Source organism: Oncorhynchus nerka, linkage group LG4 (assembly GCF_034236695.1).
Source record: "Oncorhynchus nerka isolate Pitt River linkage group LG4, Oner_Uvic_2.0, whole genome shotgun sequence".
Classification (NCBI taxonomy): Eukaryota; Metazoa; Chordata; class Actinopteri; order Salmoniformes; family Salmonidae; genus Oncorhynchus; species Oncorhynchus nerka.
The window spans coordinates 58,529,458-58,552,483 of NC_088399.1; the positions used below are offsets into that span (position 1 = coordinate 58,529,458).

General features: G+C 40.6%; 1 protein-coding gene across 1 annotated transcript in view; it reads right to left on the minus strand.

Moving 5' to 3' along the window:
- The window catches only part of LOC115128271 (sodium/hydrogen exchanger 3-like), a 43,525-nt gene that overhangs the window by 14,884 nt on the left and 5,615 nt on the right, over positions 1-23,026 (minus strand). The window contains exons 2-11 of the mRNA XM_029657964.2: positions 21,515-21,817; positions 21,146-21,306; positions 16,480-16,558; positions 15,711-15,888; positions 14,991-15,211; positions 8,303-8,505; positions 8,068-8,157; positions 1,267-1,337; positions 991-1,120; positions 547-698 (exon numbers count right to left, since the gene is read on the minus strand). Of these exons, the coding sequence (XP_029513824.2) occupies positions 547-698; positions 991-1,120; positions 1,267-1,337; positions 8,068-8,157; positions 8,303-8,505; positions 14,991-15,211; positions 15,711-15,888; positions 16,480-16,558; positions 21,146-21,306; positions 21,515-21,817 (1,588 nt within the window). The remainder of the gene's footprint in view (positions 1-546; positions 699-990; positions 1,121-1,266; positions 1,338-8,067; positions 8,158-8,302; positions 8,506-14,990; positions 15,212-15,710; positions 15,889-16,479; positions 16,559-21,145; positions 21,307-21,514; positions 21,818-23,026) is intronic.

The following is a 23,026-nucleotide window of genomic DNA, read 5'->3' on the forward strand; positions in this document are numbered from 1 at the left end:
CCGTTCGCTACATTGGTGCCAAATATGGGATGTTGACTATGGGACCAATGGAACATACCATGCTTGTGTTTTCCTAAGGTGATGCCGCTGTGACAGATCATACGCTCAGTTCTGTATTGCACTCTTGCTAGACTAATACAGATGTCTACCTTCCGTATTGAAACAATACGACAAGGGAAACCATGCTCCCGCTGGTTGCTCTGAGGAGGGATTGACTTAAATGTGCAAAATGGGTAAGTAAGCTGCACGCAATGCCAGTTTCACCATTCGTGCCTGTACTTTGACCCAGGGCTGTCCAAGGTTACTTCAACCTAAACCTGTTTTTGTTGGCCATGTCAAATGTCCTTCCCCCTCAATTAAGTTTCTAAGTGAGAACTGCCAGAACAATCTGAGATACCAAAAACATTTCCGCCTTCCCATGTTAGTGATGCATGCAGAAGTCTGCGTCCCAAAAGTCACCCTATTCCCTATAGTGCATTACTTTTGATCTGAGCCCTATGGAATAGTTTGCCATTGAGATGCGGACTGTCAGGCAATGTTGCTTACAAGATGGAAGAGACTGGAACATGATCCGATCCCATATTTTCTGTCATGATGTAAGGCATCATCTCTGAGAAGTTGGCACCAAACTTCTTATAGAAATCCACATCAACCTTGGTTTCTTTCCGAATGAACGCCAATGAGCCTCTGCGTTCACCCTATGATGATGGGATAAAAATACTTCATCAAATCAAAGTTTATTGGTCACGTAAACAGATTAGCAGATGGTAGCAGTGAAATGCTTGTGTTATTAGCTCTTAACAGTTTTAGTAACTCAAGCATTTTTCTGCACCTACTGTAACATCTGCCATAAAAAATAAACAAAAAGAGTATATTTTTTGTAATGTTAATGTAAATCAGTGATCCTGCTGGTTAATCTATTGTGTAACGTCGTAATTACAGTAGTATTAAGTTGTCAGGGCTTTCTCCAACCTTGTAAGTCACTCTTACCTCTTTCACATAGCTCATGGCATCCTTGAGGTTGAGTCTGTGGAAGATGTTGAATATGTGGTCACAAGACTTCTTGGCAGAGGGCGTCATCAAGAGCCAGTACAACCACCTCTCCTCAAAGTTATTCCACCTTAGAAGGATACGAGAAGAGAGTAAAAACAAAACAATTTAGTGTTAAATTTAATCTTTGAAGGTATGGTATGTAATAAATGCATTTAAATAATAGTCATAATATGATAATAACGTATTGAAATTGATAATATGATGTCCAAATACTTGTCCCTCATGTAGTTATGTCCTATTTGTCCAGAAATATCCTCTATGGCGACAAGAATGTGGTCAAAGGTCTGAAAAAATCAAAAGGAATGGTGATCCATGGATTTATTTTGTCAAGGTTATATTTAGGTTGACCATTTTCAACACTGTTAGATGAGCTGGTTGATGTTTTACAAAAGAGGGGTTTAGCAACACTCAGCCCTTGATAAACACCCTTAATCTTCCATACCCCCACCATACTTAAGTAGTTTTTCTTGGGTATCTATACTTTACTATTTATATATTTGACAACTTTTACTCCGCTACATTCCTAAAGAAAATTATGTACTTTTTACTCTTTACATTTTCCCTGACACACAAAAGTACTCGTTGCATTTAGAATGCTCAAACGGGACAGAATTATGGCACCTATCAATATAACACGTTGTCATCCCTACTGCCTCTGATCTGTGTTGGTAAATGATCTAAGATCAGGTGTTACCCATTTTTGGAGCCTTGAAACAAACTCATAGTATCCACTTCTGAAGCAGTGTGTGCAAAAAGTTACATTTTTTTGTCAGCACTTTTTCATATAAAACAACATTTTCAACAATGAACCAATGCACACCTAGATTGCCTCACAAGCAACAGATTATACATTTTGAATACATTTAGTCAAAAGGGGACATTTTCGCTCGTCCAACTACTGAGTTAACCCTTAATATGGGTCTTATACATGTGATGAAGCCTATTTGATGTATGTATAAACAGTGGTTCTTCCTTTAAAAGTTGTGCCATACTTGCGTGCTGCCGCAAAATTCGTATTTACAGTTGAAGTCGGATGTTTACATACACTACATTTAAACTCAGTTTTTCACAATTCTTGACATTTAATCCAAGTAACCTGTCTTAGGTCAGTTAGGATCACCACTTTATTTTAAGAATGTGAAATGTCAGAATAATAGTTGAGAGTGATTTATTTCAGCTTTTATTCCTTTCATCACATTCCCAGTGGGTCAGAAGTTTACACACACTCAATTAGTATTTGGTAGCATTGCCTTTAAATTATTTAACTTGGGTCAAACGTTTCGGGTAGCCTTCCACAAGGTTCCCACAATAAGTTTGGTGAATTTTGGCCCATTCCTCCTGACAGAGCTGGTGTAACTGAGTCAGGATTATAGGCCTCCTTGCTCGCACATGCTTTTTCAGTTCTGCCCACACATTTTCGGTGGGACTGAGGTCAGAACTTGTGATGGCCACTCCAATACCTTGACTTTGTTGTCCTTAAGCCATTTTGCCACAACTTTGGAGGTATGCTTGGGGTCATTATCCATTTGGAAGACTCATTTGTGACCAAGCTTTAACTTCCTGACTGATGTCTTGAGATGTTGCTTCAATATATCCACATCATTTTCCTACCTTATGATGCCATCTATTTTGTGAAGTGCACCAGTCCCTCCTACAGCAAAGCACCCCCACAACATGATGCTGCCACCACCGTGCTTCACTGTTGGGATGGTGTTCTTCGGCTTGTAAGCCTCCCCATTTTCCTCCAAACATAATTATGACCAAACAGTTCTTTTTTTGTTTCATCAGACCAGAGTACATTTCTCCAAAAAGTAGGATCTTTGTCCCCATGTGCAGTTGCAAACTGTAGTCTAGCTTTTTTATGGTGGTTTTGGAGCAGTGGCTTCTTCCTTGCTGAGCGGCCTTTCAGGTTATGTCGATATAGGACTCGTTTTACTGTGGATATAGATACTTTTGCACCTGTTTCCTCCAGCATCTTCACAAGGCCCTTTGCTGTTGTTCTGGGATTTATTTGCACTTTTCGCACAAAAGTATGTTCATCTCTAGGAGACAGAACTCATCTCCTTCCTGAGCGGTATGACGGCTGCGTGGTTCCATGGTGTTTATACTTGCGTACTATTGTTTGTACAGATGAATGTGGTACCATCAGGCATTTGGAAATTGCTCCCAAGGATGAACCAGACTTTGGGAGGTCTAAACCAAATTTCTGAAGGACTAAGCACACACACCTGAGGGGTCCCCGTGTTGACGGTCAGTGTGGCAGACGTGTTGTTGCCTACTCTTGATTTTCCCATGATGTCAAGCAAAGAGGCACTGAGTTTGAAGGTAGGCCTTGAAATACATCCACATGTACACCTCCAACTGACTCAAATTATGTCAATTAGCCTATCAGAATCTCTCTAAAGCCATGACATAATTTTCTGGAATTTTCCAAGCTGTTTAAAGGCACAGTCAACATAAGTGTATGTAAACTTCTGACCCACTGGAACTGTGATACAGTGAATTATAAGTGAAATAATCTGTCTGTAAACAATTGTTGAAAAAATGACTTGTGTCATGCACAACGTAGATGTCCTAACTGACTTGCCAAAACTATAGTTTTTTTACAATAATTTGTGGAGTGGTTGAAAAACTAGTTTTAATGACTAAGTGTATGTAAACTTCCGACTTCAGGTGTAAGAGTCAGCTATTGTTGCCATTAATAGTAGTTAGTGCTAGTTTGCCCACAAGAGGGCATCTTTGAGAAGCTAATTATTGAAGTGACATGGAGCTGTAGGCCTAAGAGTCAAAGGGAGCTTTGCCTCCCGAGTGGCGCAGTGGTCTAAGGCACTGCATAGCAGTTGCTAGCTGTGCCATTAGAGATCCTGGTTCGAGTCCAGGCTCTGTCGCAGCCGGCCACAACCGGGAGACCCATGGGGCATCGAACAATTGGCCCAGCGTCGTCCGGGTTAGGGGAGTGCTTGGCCGGCAGGGATGTCCTTGTCCCATCGTGCTCTAGCGACTCCTGTGGCGGGCCGGGAGCATGCACGTTAACATGGTCACCGGTTGTTTCTTCCTACACATTGGTGTGGCTGGCTTCCGGGTTAAGCGGGCATTGTGTCAAGAAGCAGTGCGGCTTGGTTGGGTCTTGTTTCGGAGGACACATTGCTCTCGACCTTCACCTCTCCCGAGTCCATACAGGAGTTGCAGCGATGAGATAAGACTAACTACCAATTGGGGAGAAAAATGGGGTAAATAGTTTAAAAAATACATAAATAAAAAGGAGCCTTGAATAGAACAGACTATACGGGATAGATTTTTAGAAATTAAGCTTAATTCATTTGATGAATATTATGTTTTTTATATTCCAAGAATAGGCCTAAGGGTTTCAGGAAAATATGGCCCTGTACAACATATTTCTATTCCAAGAAAAAAAATGCATTTCTTACTGTAACCGATGTACTGTAGTCCTAAAGGTTTCTGTTAGGAACATATGGCACTGTACAACATGTTTCTATTCCAAGAGAATTACAATGCGATTTGTTAGTGTAGCTGTTTTAGCGTAACTTACTTATTGGCATAAAGGCCTACTTAAATATACAGTACATCAATCAATCGCTCATGAATTTGTGCATGTCATCACACAGCATCCACGTCTTCCATGTCATTAAATACAGTCAAGCATTTTAGTTATAAAACTAAATAAAAAAGTGAGCCTTGATTCATTTTACCATCACGGCTAAAGCGATTTAATTAAGGGTTTCAGTTTGGAAAATATGATGCTGTACAACGTGACCGGTCGGGAGTAGGCCCAAGCTACTAAGTGACTGCAAGTGAAGAGCAAAATAATCCTAACCGTTCCAAATAAAAATCTGATTGTTTTATCAAGACCAGTCCCCACGCTCTGTCATTCAGTGCTATTTATTCCCTATTGTCCTGCTGATAGTTGAAATAAACATCTACATTTTGAAAGAGTATTTTTATCATTATTTTATTAACAAAAGCATAAATACTCTACAGTATATATGCTTGATCCGACATTTTGCGGTTGCATGAGGTTTGGGGTTAGGGATGTTAAACAGAGTACTTAATACATTGTAAATTGGGGGGATTTTTTTTCTCTCGCCTACGAGCTATTAGACTATCCTTTTATAAAGGTTGAAGAGTCTATTGTTCTGCTAATAGCCCATCCTGTAAACGTTGTTTGCAGAATTCACAGCCTGCTACGCTTGTGAAAAACAAAATGACTCCAGGTGTCCATCACTACTGTAAATAAAAAAAAACAGAATATCTAAGGGGCTTTATATAATTAGGGTTAATAATAATAACAATAATTGTTGGATAACAGATAACTCTCGGGAACTCATTAAGAGGCAGCTTCTATCTTCAATATAATCATTAATTCAGAAGGTTAAACCCATAGGTTTTAGGCCTGCAGTAGGTTATAAGAAACGGAACATTGCGTGTCAATTCTTTAACCATGTGCCATGGAATCAGTACATTGAACATTTCTTTAACTATTTTGCAATCTATATGGCACAGTTGTCAATATTTTGGTCCTTAAATTAAACTGGTATATATTTATCACAATTTTCTTTAAACAATTTTGGTCTTTAATGCAGGGTGGACAGAAAAATGACTTACTTTTTCCCCCTTCCACTTGATAAAGGTTCCGATTGATACATTTTTTTGATCAATTAGTATATTTGAGTTTAACCACAATATTTGTTGTATTATTTGTTCTGTCTTTTCTGGTGGTTTAAACTGAAATTGCAATCAACTTTCTATGGCTTGATATTTTGGAGATGATTTTGTTTTCAAGTAACCGAAAGTGAGCTGTTGTAATCTGAATAAAGGGGAAAAGGCCATTCTTGAACATGGGGTGAGACATTCTTACTTATTTGTAAATAAAGCCAGTTTGATATTTAGAATTATTTATTTCTATTTTTAGTGGGAGAGAAACCAAAAGCTCACCATGCCTATTTTATTGAAAATTGTCAGTCCACATGTTAAGTATAAATCCCCCATTGTATTTTCCCAAGATCTCTCTAAACTCCAGGACCAACAACAGTTGTTTGTTGTTGTTACCTGATGCAGGACTCTAGTGCCAGAGAAGAGAGACTCTCAGACTGAACAACACGTCCATTAATTTACAAAAATATAGTCAATTTGTGCCACAGTTTAGACTACCGATAGATCAGCCTTCTAACTCCCCCTTGTGATAGTGTTGTGCAATAACAGAATGCCACCATCTACCACTAACAGTCGTGACATAAGCTCGTGACTTATAAAGGAAGAACCACTGTATTTGTGATGTGCTGTACATCAAATCAATTGCATGTGCTCTATTGCTCTGAATTTGCTCTCAATTGATAATTGATCATATTGGTAGAAAAAGTACAACAAATTAAAGATCTTTGCGGCCCTATGAATGATTGTCTCAACCCAAAGTGGCCCCCTTACAAAACAATAGTGAGTAACACTGCTCTATCGCCATCCTAAAATGCCAAAAATACCAAAGATCATGTGGGGGGCTCATGTGGAAAGTATGGGGGAGGAGTTGCCCCTAGTTCAGATAGCTGATAGGCCACTAGTTTTGGGGGTTGAGGGTGTCTGAGAAGCTGAATGGGACACAATAACATCTCCTTTGAGTTATTTGACAGCCAGATGCATTTGTTTTGGGCAACCCTTCTAACCCTCTTTTAGTCTGTATTTTGAGGACATTAAATATCTGGTACACCGGTTCAACTTCAGCTACAGTCTCCTCGTTCTTCTAGTTTGTCAGCTAGCTAAGGAGTGGGTCCGCTATCGCCACAGTATAGACAATTTTGACTTTGTGACTGTTTTATCTAGGGAAAAACATACCTGTGGGCTGTGGGTTGTGCCAGCAGAGACGGTAGAGAAAGCGAGACAACCCACTCCCATTTCACATTCCCTCATTTTTCCTAATTTGGAAAAGTGGCTTGGAAGACGGTAGTGAGTGTATGAGCTGGGAGACGGGTATAGCTCATTCATTTTAATGGTATTCACTTTTAACATTGTAATGTGAATCAAGTCTATTTAATAATGCTGTTTATTTAACCTTTTACTGCAGTGGGCTAAATCAGGGTCACAGAGTGTTTCTAAAACAAATGACTTTGAAACCAAAGTATACACTTCATACACACGGTTATGGGCTTAAAAAAAGTTGAAATTTTTTCAGTTTTGAGTTTACATCCCAATATTAAACTTGATAATATACATCACAAAAGACTGCAATATTACAAATGTTTATTAATGAAATTATGAAAAATATTAAATCACATTCCACCCATGAAGCGACTAGGTCATTTGACTGCAGGAAAGGGCTACTAAAATATAACATGTTTGATACTGCTATTGTGTAAATGAGCCAGGGTTATAATTATGTTTGAACTTTTCAGAGCTTTTGGATCGCGTGCTATTCTTACTGTTGAGTTAGTTTGTGTCCCGGTAGATTTGAGGTTTTTCTGTGTAGTCTGCCATGGCAAATGATCTGGTATCCATGCAAATGATTTGGGGTTGCCTTAGTGGGCAGATTAGTACAATTTTCTTTGTCATATAAATGTTTGTTTGTATGTTGTGTCACCACTTCCCTAGAGACCTTCTAGGCTGTTCTTAAGAGGGAGCTATTTAATTCAAAAGCAGTGTGCATTCACATGCCAATTACCACAAGTGTGTTATTATACCATGTGTGCTCTCTCACAAAGAGTTTTTTTCATCACGACTGTACTAGCTCACAAAGAGTATTTCATCACGAATGTGCTTTAAAGTCTGCATGAATCATGCTCTGCTACTAATTTATTTGTGTGTTCTCTTCTTAATATACCTTGTCGTTCATTTGACAGACCTGTGATTGACTTGTCCCGAGGACCTCCCCTTGTGTATTAAAAGGTGGTGTAGTACAGTTTACAAAAAGTAAACACTTTACTTTGGATATTTATTAGAGAGATGTAAGGTTTGTTGTCTGATTCTTTTGGGTTGATGAACAACAAAGACTTCTGACTAAATAGTTACCCTATTCTGTATTTTTTCAGCTAGTGTGCATTCTGTCACTGCTGCTCTCTTCACTTTTAGCCAGTTGACCAGTGGTTTCATAGTTATTCCCTGCAACAAATAAGAAAATATAGTAAACCGGCGACAAATTACAATATACCAGTCTGTTCAAGTGAAGACATATTACACTGAAAGAAAACAACAAATAGTGAAATATTTATGGACTGAAGTTTGACATTTAAATGAGCTATTTTACCTGCAGCATGACAGTGAAGTACACCACTAGGAGGGTGGTGCTGATCATCATGTTCTTCTCCTTGTACTTTTTCTCATCCAGTGAGACCACAAGGCCATAGGCTACTGCCCCTCGTAGGCCACCATAGCCCATCACTACCTGATCAATAAACTCCAAGGGAACCAGTCGGTATTGGTTGAGAATCCAGGTGAGAAAAAAGACCCCTGTGATATAAACACACAGAGAAAAGCAGTGTTTGTGTTACATGTGTGATAGGTGAGGATTGTCTGTTAATTGAATGATTAGAATATTCCACCCTGAAACATAATTATATGAAATTGATTAGAATGTATAAAATCATAATCAATAAATGTGTAGTCCTAGTCAGAATTAGGGTAAAACAATATGCCTTTATGGTATTTTAAACACAGACTGTCTAAGCTCGATGCCGACCTGACTAGAGATTTGGGAGAGAACGGGGAGTACGTCTCAAGGACAAAGTCACTATCTCTGTCGGCTGGGAAGAGACACAGAGTGTGTGCGTAGCAGGACGTGTGTGGGTGTGAGAAGTCAGTATAAAATGAATTGATTTTTATTCTTGACTTCAGAACGTTCCGTGAATAAACCTTTTTGACCATTTAGCTGGGCCTCCGTCTGTTTCATTCGACCAGGATCCTACAAATTCTGGTTTGCAGACTGAGAGTAATATAATTCAATTGGGTGATGTACCTGGAGAACATAATTCTCCTATCAATGTGCCTTGTAGTCTTCACATTTTGCTGCATTAAAAAAGGATACAATAAGATTTTTTTCCCCTACAGATACACAGCCTACTTCACATTTTCAAAGTGAAATAAAATTATAGAAGATGTTCTTAATTAAATAAATAAAAAATGTCTTCACACCTCAGAGTTATGCCGCGTTCACATGCTATCGGAGTTAGCGGAAACTCCTAGTTCTCAGTGGGAAATGAATGACCATCCAAGTTGGAATTCCAAGTGGGAAAATGTTACCCGAGTTGTGACGTTTCTCCACTGACCATTTACCTTTTCAACCAAAAGATGACAACAAATCCGTTTTTGACAATGACAACCTTATCAATATGGATCATGTAGCTACTCTGACCATATTGTCAATGTTAAAGAGATTATCTGGTAGTTTTGTATATTTTTTTTGCCAGAAATTCTGAAAGTAGTGCATATGAGCAAAAGTGGTCCTCAAAAATTGTGTACTACGTCACACATGTGTATATGTGACCGACCGCCTGTTTTTTTTACATTGGATAAAAGCAGACACACAGAGCTACAAAATTGTATATTATACACTACATTTGAGTAATTCTGCTTTGAAAGTTGATAAATTTGTTACTTCACTTTTGGAGAAAATGGACTTTGAATGTTTTGGTTACCTACTGGAGACCTCTTTGTCTACACCCATTCAGTATCGTTCACACCCTCTTAAGCTTTAGCACCACCCATCTCTTTAAGGGTTGATACGAGTTCAACAGTCAAGCACTCAAGCTAACTGGCTAACATGAGAGAACTGTTCACTGACCATTTTACTCACACTAGCAGAGCTAGTTAGGCTGTTTTTATGTTATCCAGAGTGTTGGTGACTGCAACTGTGCTGCTGGCAACAATTTGCGCTTTTTTTGCCAATGTTTATTAACACCGGCCATATTCAACAGGTTTTGAGTGTTCGTAAACTCGTCAGTTATTCTGCGCTCTGGCACACTCTGACGAGAGTGCTCTGAAATCGGAGTAGATAGCTAGAGCGAATTTACCAACTACGCCTATCAAGAGTTGTCACAGTGACAATCTATTGAAATAATTACTTACATAGTGGAGTCTTTTTGTTAAGACATAGCTAGCTAGCTAAACAAGGAACCATAATCCCAACTCATGATGTTATTACCCTGCATGAATCTGCAACCAGGTTCAATGTTAGCTAGCTAAAATTAGGCTATAACTAGCAAAGCAAATGGCTCAGATACGAATAATAAGATCATACACGTAATGTGAGCGAGCCAGTTAGCTAACGTTAGTTAGCTAGCTAACACTATACTTTGAAGTGATAACGACTGTCAAAATTAGAAATGTGTAATATCTGAAAATGTAGCTAGCTTAGACTATCTTACCTTAGCTATGATAGACAGGATTACCTACACATACTGACCAGCTCATATAGACAGAAGCGTGGTATATTATGCAGTCCAATCTGAACTCATTGTCGTCTCTCAGCATGTCAAGCCCACTCATTATCTCAGCCAATCATGGCTAGCGGGAAGGTTTCTATCTTTCTGTAGCTAAACCAACTAGGCTCGTAATTTAACACATTTTATTTGTATTTACAGATGGCATACATATCTGTTATTAAGGCACATGCAGGTTCACATGTTCCAGATGGCATTTCTTTACAAAATATGAAAAAATGCATTTTAATTTTAAAAAACGTGTACGTTCAAATGGGGCTCTCTTGTGAAGTGGTGACCCGCGACATATGCCTAGTTTTCTGAAACGAGTCAAATATGTGCACCACATCATTCATTGCTCTTTCTCGCTTTGCTGTGGGTACCTGATGTGCCTCTTTCTACCATTAACTCATATGGTGAGGGACTGAATCTCATTGGTTCAACTCAAATTGCTTGGCCTGGCCCACATAGGCAAAAATGTAGGGAAAATGGCACAGCACAGCTTCCATTAAAAACTACCTTTCAAACTAGGGATTTCGTGGCTAATTGATGTTAAACATTAATTCTGCTCATAGATTATGCATATATGAACTACACATTGACACATCCAGCCCAAAGCGCGAGGTTTAAAAAATACCTAGTAGTCGCCAATGTTCCAGAGCATAAAGCAAGCTAGCTAACTTTTTTATTAGCAATGTTAGCGAGCTTATCAAGCGAACTAAAATTTTATTGGTTGAAGAATTGTTCCAACTTCAAAAGCACTTGAACACAATTATATCGGACTTCCCAGTTTCCCATTTGAAGCAAGCACCATTGGTAGCCATTACAACTATGAAGCATTTTTAATAAGATTCTACCAACTTTGCACAACTTTTAGGGCAACATATCCATTGTTCTTGCCCAAAATGCTCAAGTTCAGTAAATTTGTTTAAGAATCATTGATGGACAGCTGTCAGGACCCGGTTACGAACCCGGGTCTCCGGTGTGAGAAACAGTCACTTAGCAAACTGAGCCACGAATAGTCGGCAGAACCTAGAAGATGAGGCAGACACAGCAGTACTTGAGACGGTGTTTTAATAAAGTAAAAAGGAAAGTTCTTCAGGCAAAAATATAACTCCACAACGTCAGAAGTAATTCCAAGAGAACAAAGGTAATCCTCCAAGAAAAGGTAAATCCACAAGGTGGTAGGTACAGCAGAAAAAAGCCTCAAAAGATACTCAAAAATAAATAAACAAGAACAAAAACAGAGTTCCACAAGAGAGTCCAACTGGAGCAACAAATGTTCACAGCATCACTGGGGCTGGGTGCTAACATTCAAACACAGAGCAAAGAACTGAGGAAAACTAAGGGTTTAAATACAATCAAGGGAAACGAGGCACAGGTGCCAATAATAACTGGGAACAAGGGAAAACAAAAGGGTCAAAAAGCACAATGGGGGCATCTAGTGACCAAAACCGGAACAACTCTGGCCAAATCCTGACAGACAGCAATATAAAAATCTCTGATTTTGAAGCAAATTTAAGTCAGGACTGAGACTAGACCACTCAGGATCACTCAATACGTCTTGGAAACCCATTCTGGTGTGTCTTTGTTATTAAAATGTGTGTAATCATCCAGCAAAAAAATAACTACATCCCAGTGTTAAGGTTTCATTAAACTGAGGCCGGCTTTCCTCTAACTTTTTACCCAGGCTTTGCTTCTTTCATATTTCTTTAGATCCTGACAAACTCCCCAGTCCCTGCCTGTGACAAGCATACTCATAACATGATGCTGCCACCACAATACTTGAATTTGCAGAGCTTTCTCTTTCAAATTACATTTTGTATTTCACAATGGGATTTCATTCCCGGAATTCCCATAACTTGAAGTAACCAAATCATAAAACATATTTTGCAAAACAGACTGTAAAAACAGTGAATTGGGTGCGCCCTCATCCTGCCTGACAAAGCCACTCTCCCGCACACTGACAATTTTAGTTTCTCTTTCTCATTGAAGACAATTCTTGCTCTATCCTACTCTGACTGGTTCTCTGTTTTTCCACTTAAAAGTGGAGGCCACCCGCAAGGCTTATCGCTGCCAGACGTGAAACTTCGGACCCAGTCATGAGGCAGAGTAGTAACCGTATTACTTGTAGAAATGTACTTTTCTACCTTTGCTAGCTGGCTTCACCACTAGCTATTGGGACTCAGTTAGCCCACACTGCGCTGTTCATGCTAACTTGGCTAGCATGCTGCAAGGTTATTCTACCTGCAGCACGGTAGTACTGCACGTGTAGAAATCTCTTTACCTCGGTCCCCCCTCCTGCTAGGTAGCTACATTGCGAGCTAGTGTGACTCGGTTAGCCCAGGCTAACTCAGCTAGCTAGCTGCAGGTCAAGCGAACCACACAATTCTACCTGCAACACTGTAGCATTGCTAGCTTTCCCCTCGCCTAGTTTTAACCCGTGTTAATTCACCGATACTAACTAGACCGTCTACCCAGCCACACAGATCTTCAAGTCGTGGGAGTAGGCTAACCTGAAGGCTTATGCTATCCTAGCTCAACCCCTTCAGCTAGCACTGAGCTAGCTACAGTACACCTCCAGGTAGCTGCTAGCTAGCTAACACGTTTCAGCCTCATTGCTATAGCATTCTCTACTGTGCTAATCACTGCTAGCCCTCAGCCGCAAGGCTTTTTTCTTCACACTGGCTACCGCTACCCGTACCCAAAACGAGCTTAGCTCAGGACATGAATTACATTTACATTTAAGTCATTTAGCAGACGCTCTTATCCAGAGCGACTTACAAATTGGACCGGAAGCTAGGAAGGATTAGGAAGGATTATCACCTTCTATGCATCATGTGCTTGGGAGGGAAACATGCCAAGGTGGCACTCAAGGACTGAGTCCTACAAGTGCTGCATGTCGCTAACTGAGGTAAAACGGGCCTCTCTCTCGGTAGCCTGGTTCGCCTCTGAGCCACTAGCGGGAGCTGTAGCTCTGCTCCCATGACCAGCTGGGACGAAATCATGGATAGCCTGAACTCCTAGGAAACCGACTCCAACATCTTAGAAGAGGTATTTTCTTTTTGTTTAGCCAGCTGCTCTAATAGCTGACTGGCTATAGCGATAAGCCCTCAATCACTATGAGTGGTGTGCTTTAAGTTGTGCAGACCAAGTGACACTCCACTCTGTGAAGTGCAAGAAGTACGAATGCCCTGATTTCTGTGGAGGACGCATCACCATAAATGCTGTATGGCCACTGCGATTGCCGGAATTTCCTTGAATCAGCTTTAAAGTGGCACCATCTCTGGCTTACCACAGCTACCCCTCACGCCTTATAGGTATCACTACCGATGCCTCACTCCCTGATAAGATGGATCGCTTTACTGCCTCCATTTTCCAGAAACCATACAAAGCCTCAGCCCAGTCTGTCAGAAGAGCTCTCAACGAGACCTTTTTTTTGATGGCTTACCTGACTGAACTATTGGAGGAGGTGGGGAGATGGCTGCATTCAGATTGGGAAGAGATCTGTAATATCACAGACCTCACCCTCCGTGTCTCCCGCACTGCTATCCAAAGCTGTGGTCATACCATGACCTTAGCAGTGGTAGGCGAAAGGGCCCTTTGGTTAAGCCTATTCAGCTGAACAGACAAAGAAAAGTTAGACCTCCTCTTTGAGCCCACTGTCACGACATAATGCAGAAGTGTGAAATGCGTAAACCAGAAGGCGAAGACTTTAACTTCTGCCTGCCCCACAAACCCGGGCCTCATGGCAGCCTGTTGATCAATGCATGTCGTCCCTGCCAACCATGCCTTCCCCTAACCCGGACGATGCTGGGCCAATTGTGCGCCGCCCTATGGGTCTCCCGGTCGCGGCCGGCTGTGACAGAGCCTGGACTCAAACTCAGAACCTCTAGTGGCACAGCCAGCAACTGCTTTGCGGTGCCTTAGACAACTGTGCCTTCCACTCAGTTTCAACCGGTTGTTGAACTTCTTTCTTCAAATTGATCAATCACAGTGATGTGAGTTAAGTGTTTCATGTGATTTTTGATTGCATTTGGTTAGAGGGACAATGGAGCCATGAGTATCAGGCCATTAGCGACCTGATGATCGTTAGCGAGTTGGGTACTACCAACGCATTTTCAGAGTACATAAGAGGAGATTACTGTGACTCAACGGTCACATAGAATATTACTGAGGTCATGACTCATGACTGCCGGTGTGGCGGTAATATGGTCACCGCAACTGCCCTACCCAGGCACATCGGTTTGTGTGTGTCAAGAACTGCAACACTGCTGGGCTTTTCATGCTCAACAGTTTCCCGTGTGAATCAAGAATGGTCCACCACCCAAAGGACATCCAGACAATTTGACACGACTGTGGGAAGCATTGGAGTCAACATTGCCAGCATCCCTATGAAACGCTTTCGACACCTTCTAGAATCCGTGCCTCCACGAATTTAAGCTGTTCTAAGGGAAAAGAATCTCCATTGATTTCTCCGCTCACAAAATAATACTAAAGATTATGACCCAAACTCACCTATGAACCTGAACACAAAGATGAAGAGGAGTGTGAGGAAGATAAAGGCTGTGTTCCACACCCATATAGACGGATCTATGGCCGTGATGCCGAGGAAGACGAAGATGATGGTCTCTGAGCCATTTGCGAACACCTTCATTGCGTATCGTACCGTGCTGACTGACCTCTCGTCCATGTTGGCATTGATATACTTCTGACAGCAGATGCCATAGAACGTACACCTATGTCACAGCAAGAAAGGAGTCACGTCACTTAGAATAGACTAAAACGCAGTAGGTACTGTATATAATGGTATGTAGAGAGCTCTGCCATAGTCGACCAGAGTCAACCTCCAAGGGCCATACATGGCTCAAACATACATTCTGAGAAAAAAGGTTTATTCGGCTGTCTCCATAGTAGAACCCTTCTCGGTTCCAGGGAGAACCCTTCTTGCTTCCACATAGAATATTTTTGGGTTCTATGTAGAACCTTCTGTGAAAGGGTTCTACCTGGAACCCCAAAAGGGTTATACTATGGGGACAGCTGAAGAACTCTTAGGTTCTAGATAGTACACACTTAGAAAAAAAAGAGCTATGTAACTGAAATACATATTGTATCTAAAAACTAAGCCAAGGTAAGTGGAAATATCATGTTAGGTTTTCAATGGAAACCCCCTGCGTCTATTGTAATGGAAAGGTTGTAAAAGGCTAATAAATCAACATAACACTCAGAAGGACTTACGACAGGATAGGAGATAGCGAGAGCATCTCGGCTGTGAGGTAAGAGAGGTAGCCCAGGATGAAGATGAAGCCTGGCTCGATGATCTGGATGTTCTTGGTGCATCTGGTTAGGAGCGAGATCAGCAGAGCAAAGACGACACCAACCAGGGCGCCTCCAACCGCCACCACGAAGAACGAGACTACACAGGGCAGAGGAGGAAGAGAGAGGAGGGTGATGAGAGACAGAGAAAAGGGAAACAGGGTGAAAGAAGAGGAAGAAGTGAGACAGAATGACATATGGAGAGGCAAACAGGGAACAAAGATACTTGTTTCATGAATAAATACAAAACATACAATCTGTTCCTGGAGAGCCGCAGGTGCTGCAGGATTTTGTCCCAACTAGCCACCCTACCTGACCAACTGAGCTAATTGATCAGTTCAGTGACTGCCTAAATGCAACATACCTGGTCTTTCAGGTCGGTTAAATCAAAAACCGCTCTCCAGGACCAGGGTTGCCTACCCCTGGTTTAGATAGATTACATACTCAATTACTTGTTGCATTATCCTAGCAGTTTGCTTCAAGTTGGCACAAGAAGCTGTCGCTGTTGACTACGTGACAGGGCTCTATTTGTTGGCCTAAAAATCTAACAATGCGTCCCAAATGGCACCCTATTCCCCACATAGGGCTCTCGTAAAAAGTACTGCACATTGGACCATGGTCAAAAGAAGTGAACTACATAAGGAATAGGGTGCCATTTGGGACGTAGCCAAGGTGTGACGCTCTTACGTACTTATGCCTTTGATGATCTCTACAGCGTCGATTTTTGCCCCTCCAAGCGACACAAATGCATTAAACACATTGAACAGCACCTGAGGGAACATGGAAATAAAGATGACCGGTCTGTGGTGGGGAGGTTAAGCAACCAAATTCATTAAACATTACAATTCATTTAATAAATTGTGTAATGTAATCCATTAGATTACAATTGTTTTATTGGTCTATTTGTACGTGATTGATGTTGTTATGGCGACCTACAGACAGACAGCATTCCCAGAAGTAAGTCATGTGGCTGACTGGTGCAGTTCAGTAAAGGTGCCGTGTCTTGTGTATTGCCTTTGCACTTCATTTTTGAGGTTTAGGTTTCCCATGATGAATAGCATTACATTTGGAACCCATCAAAATTCTTATTTAACACATTACAAAAAGTGATGTAAATGTTTTTGCCAAAAAACTGTAGTGTAAACATTAAACCTGTGTCCCAAATGGCACCCCTATTCCATATGAAAGGCATCTTCAGACTTACCCTATGCACATGGGTAACAAGAATGGTGTGTGTGGCTTGAATTAAATCCCAGAAAATACACCCACTGGGTGGCCTACCAATTTGATCAGTGAGTATTTAAAGTAATCCCTTTAAATACGGAATGGGATCTGAACAACATTAGAATGTAGCCTATGAAGAAGGCGTTCAGAATGGACATCAATGAAAGATAGCCATCAAAACATATTTATCTTTAGTTTCAGAATCCATGCATAGAAAAGTGATCCATGCATAAAAGCAGTGATATTTAACTATATGCTTAGGGAAGTTTTCATGAACCCTAAGCTGCGCACATGGAAAAATATGGTTTTGCACAAAAAAAGATGAGTTTTTTTAAATTAAATAAAATGGCCACATTCAGGTCTTCAACCCATGGTAATGTTGGAAAATTAGCATATAATTATAATATGGAGAATAGTGTACAATAGTATACCCTGGCCTATTGGTTGCCCTGACCATGGAACTGTGTGATCCCACTAGGCACAAACTAGTTGAATCAACATTGTTTCAATATAATTTGTCACGTGTATTGTGTCGTGGAATCTACGTGTAAAACAAATCTACGTGTAAAACACGTGGATTTGCAGAATGTCAACCAGTACTGTTTCATCACTCAACATAGACAAACATAGATCTTTGATGTTATATCCACTATCAGAAAAAATACACTGGGCAGCACCTCCTACTGGAAAGTTGATCTACAGCTATCCCTATGTTCTACCACCCAGGGTTTTAACCTAGCCCTGCCCTGCTTAGCTTTGACATCTGTCACTGACTACTACCAATGTGCTATTGTGAGAATGATTGAGAGATCTCCACTAAATAGATTCACTGTTGCTATCAAAGTCATTCTAAAAGGTTGGTTTAACAGAGCAAATAATAATAATAATACATTTTACTTATATAGCGCTTTTCATAATAGAAATCTCAAAACGCTTCATAAGCAAAGAACAAAACAATATATCATGACAGGTCAGGTCAACCAACTGAGGCCAAGACTTTGAATGCTGCATCCTCTGTTGATGGAGAGGGTCAGTTCATGGGTTGAGCGGAGGGAGCTGGACAGAGGATGGTAGATGATGGTGAGGTCTGCTGGTGGTCTTGTAGAGGGCAAGTCTGGGAACCAAGCCTGAGTCATATAGCCACTGGACTTCGCCTCTTCCACTCTGGGTAGCACCCACTAGGGCGATGCCTTGGCAGCTCTGGGCACCAGAAACCACACACAGTTCAGAGTAGTAGCCAGTCATCCTCTCTATAAACCCTCTATAAACCCTGCCTCAGCACTGTATTCGTCCATCTCCCATTCCTCTCACGATGTTCTCAAAATATCAGAAACTGGCAGACAGGTGAAATATATAATCTGGTACTGTGTCCAGATGCATAAACAAAAACATTAGCCAGCTAGCTAGCAAGCCAAAACAAAAAGGGTTGACCTGTCAGTCAATCTGCAATATACAGAATGTGCAATAAAAACTCGTAAAAATGGTAAATGTTGGTTACAAAAACAATGGATAAAAACATTTGAAAATAACAAAAAATGTACACATTTACAAGAGCTCTGTCTCGGCTACTACCAAAGCGGCAAGGCAACTCCTTTAAATGAAATGTAACCATACTTTATACACTGAGTGTACAAAACATTAGAAACACCAGTTCTTTCCATGACACAGACTGACCAGGTGAAAAATATGATCCCATATTGATGTCACCTGTTAAATCCACTTCAATCAGTGTAGATGAAGGGGAGGGGACAGGTTAAAGAAGGATGTTTAAGCCTTGAGGCATGGATTGTGTATATGTGCCATTCAGAGGGTGAATGGATAAGACACCATATTTAAGTTAAATAATAGGACTAACTTAATTTAATGTTTTATTTGATTTAGTGCAATTCTTTAACTTCAATTTTTGGTTGAGATGGAGACATGAATCCTATATATAATTTATTCATTTGTAGACAAACTGGATTATTGAATTGTTTTTGATTATCAACGCAACCAAATATCAACATTTGAAGGAGATGGCTTAATCCTATTCTTTAACTTTTGTTTTTGGTTTAGTTGGAGACGTAAATCTGACATATTATTTATTAACTTGTCGACAACTTAGGCTATTTACTCTATTGCAAAAGTGAAATTGAATTTTGTTTGTTGTCAGCACAACCAAACACCAACATTTGAAGGAGATGCATGTTCTGTGCCACTGACTTAGCCTGCCTTTACTCCAGTTTTTCTACAAATTAATAATTGATATGCTGGATTCACATCTTCATCTCAAATTATCCAAGTATTAGAGACATCTCCTTTAGATTTTAATACTTGTTTGCGTTGTCAACAAAACACATTTCAATATTACTTTTGTAATACAGTAAATAGCGTAAAGTTAAGGCTCTCTAATGTAACAGCATTTATTCAACCTTAAATCCGTTAACATCCATGGCCACATTGAGGTTACTGTAACTAAACGTCCTTATGTTGTCATAGAAAGCATTCGTGTTCAAGATAGCATGAAAAGGTCGCAGGTCTGTATTGATCTTCACAATTGCTATAATAATCGGAGCAGAATCTCGAACAGCATTGATGACTTGCACTATGTACTTTTAATGTACAGTGCATTCGGAAAGTACTCAGGCCCCTTGACTTTTTCTACATTTTGTTAGGTTACAGCCTTATTCTAAAATGGATTAGAAAAATTATAATTCTCAATCTACACACAATGCCCCATAATGACAAAGCAAAAACAGGTTTATATAGACAGGTGTGTGCCTTTCCTAATCATGTCCAATCAATTGAATTTACCACAGGTGGACTCCAAGTTGTAGAAACATCAAGGATTTTTAATGGAAACCGGATGCACCTGAGCTCAATTTTGAGTCTCATAGCAAAGGGTCTGAATACTTATGTAAATATGATATCATTTTCTTTATTGGTAATACATTTGCATACATTTCTAAAAACCTGTTTTCACTTTGTCATTATGGGTGTAGTGTGTAGATTGCTGAGGATTTAAATGTTTTATTTAATCCATTTTAGACTAAGGCTGTAACGTAACAAAATGTGGAAAAGTCAAGGGGTCTGAATACTTTCTGAATGCACTACTCTCAACTGCAATCCAGGTCATTTGATTGTTTCTAGATGAAGCACACTGATAACGCATTAAGCTGTTGTATAAATACAAACTATTCAGACATTGTATTCCCATTTGAACGTTGTTGTGCTTTTACAACAGTTGATGACACATTTAGATGATACCTAAACCCAAAATCGGACAGTTTTTCCATTGGAATTAAGTTGTACACATTAGGAATTCTTATTTTGGAGTTGGGTGGATAAAGGTTTAAATCTCATTGATGAACGTCTCAACCAAATGTCCACCTTGAAATTAAGTGATTTTCCCAGTGGCCAAGTATTGCGCCATGCCTCAGGTTCAAACTGTTACGGCTTGGTCTGCGCTCCATAATGATTTAATTAGCAGACATGTCTTTTTCTTTTTTTTTACATGAAATATTATGAACTACTACTAGTGATCCTCAGCAACAACAACACGGATGTGACAGCGTTTACAGATGTAGCAAATGGAATGATACAAACTGTAGGCTACCAACTGAAGGGAACCTGATCAAAAGTAGTGCACTATATACAGTAGGACAGAGATATTCAAATAGTATTTGAGAAAGTCCAATCACACAAATTTCCTAGGATGGTAAAGGTCCGAATGGATATTGTCATTATCAGCGTAGTAACAGACCCCCACTTCTCATTTTGCCATGTCTTAATTGTGTTCATGTGATATCTGAGTGACTCAAACATTACAACAAAACCAATGGGGTGAAAAACGTTAGCTAACATGGGCTAGTTGATCAACTGTCATAAATAGCTATTTCAGGTCAGCGATGACTGACATAAGTGTAAAACTGTTGAAGCACTGCCAAATTACAAAATTGCAGCTTGTGTATTCCACTATTACACCTTTCAAGAAGAGTAAGTTGAAAGCGCTTCGGAGTTCCAAAAAAAATAAAAATGTAGGCCTCATTCCGTATTGACACCGTTCTTGGTCAGCATGGCTGACATAGGGAAAAGGGTACAATTTGTGACGCAGCCTAATAATGATAAATGAAGATGAAGATTGTGAGACTGACCACTGTGACGCCGTCGTTGAGAAGGGACTCCCCAAACACCAGGATGTACAGGACCTCGTTGACATGGACCTCCTCAAACACGGCAATCACAGCCACGGGGTCCACAGCAGCAATCAGACTCCCAAACAACAGCAACTGCAGAAGACCAGTGTCGATATCACCTACAGAGGCCCAGGGTAAAAGGTGTTATGATCTCAGACCTTTCATCTACCTTACACATTAACTCTGATTGAGGACCGCACAAATGCCCTTTTCAATCATCGGAAAACTATAGAAGAACCCATATTTTATGTTGATCTGCTCTATGGGCCCCCTGGTCAAAAGTAGTGCACTATAATAGGAATTTGGGACACACATTGGCTGCCTTACCCATGGCCCCGCCCAACCAGCAACCCCAAAGGGCAAGTCCCAAAGTGGCAGCGTTCCAGCAGGTGCCAATAACGGCGTAAACCAGGATGGAGCCCAAGTTGCTGAAAAACAGCTTGTTGGGCATGGAGTAGCCCGAGTCCAGGACGATCTGGGGCAGCAGGTAGAAGAAGAAGATGAAGGGCTGCAGCCTGAAGGTCTGCACCTTGTCTGCCCCATAGATGATGCCGCCCAGGCCCCAACCGATGCAAATGAGGAGGCCGCTCTCCGGGATCACACTGGTCAGGCTGGGGATCAGCTGGAACACTGTTGGTGAAGAGAGTGAGAGAAACAAGGACAAGAGAGACACATTCAGAGATACGTAGAGTGAATGAAAGATAAAGAGGGTCAGAAAGTTGAATGATAACAGAGCACTTTCAGACTCATATGTACACTACTTTATCATCTTAAGATTTCTGTGTTCCGTCTTACCTATGTAAATGTTATTCTGTCTATCCATTGATCATTTATACTCTGTGTGTTTCTCGTATAATTCAACTATATTTGTAAGGTTGTGCGTGCATGCTATATTTAGTCATCCACTGTAGGCAACCTACTTTTGTGCTATAACTGCTGGTACAGGGTAGGGTAGCCTAGTGGTTAGAGTGTTGGACTAGTAACCGAAAGGTTGCAAGTTCGAATCCCCGAGCTGACAAGGTACAAATCTGTCGTTCTGCCCCTGAATAGGCAGTTAACCCACTGTTCCTAGGCCGTCATTGAAAATAAGAATTTGTTCTTAACTGACTTGCCTAGTAAAATACAGGTAAAATGAATAAAAAATTAAAATTAAAAAACATTGGTTATTGCATGGAAAAAGCTATTGTTACGGTGTTACCCACTGTTTAGACAAATATGGTGATTCATTTGCTCTGGATAGTAAGTGACTTTGAAAATCGGCAAAAGAAAACAAAGGAAATATATTAGCTACAAAACAACGCAGCATGTCACAAGGCTCCGCAACATCAGGTAGAGAACGGTCTGGGATTGACCAATGGGAACACTTAATGGCATAGACAACACCGTTCAATCAAGAGCGTCTAACCTATAGCAGAGCGCTTTGGACACACCCACTCTGAGACCGGCAGGGTAGCCTAGTGGTTAGAGCATTGGACTAGTAACCGGAAGGTTGCAAATCCCTGAGCTGACAAGGTACAAATCTGTCATTCTGCCCCTGAACAGGCAGTTAACCCACTGTCCCTAGGCAGTAATTGAAAATAAGAATGCGTTCTTAACTGACTTGCCTAGTTAAATAAAGGTAAAAAAATAAAATAGAAACCAGTCCGGGACGCAGCTACTTATACTTGTTGATAACACTGATGAGGGCTATAGTTGCCAGACAGTAGTAGAATTGTGTTGAGCCTATTTATGGCCCAAATGCTATACAAAACACAGCTTTCATTCTCACTGGATGATATTGCCTGCTCCCTTCGATCTGATGTTTTACAATAGACTTCAAATCCTATTATTCCCCTCTTT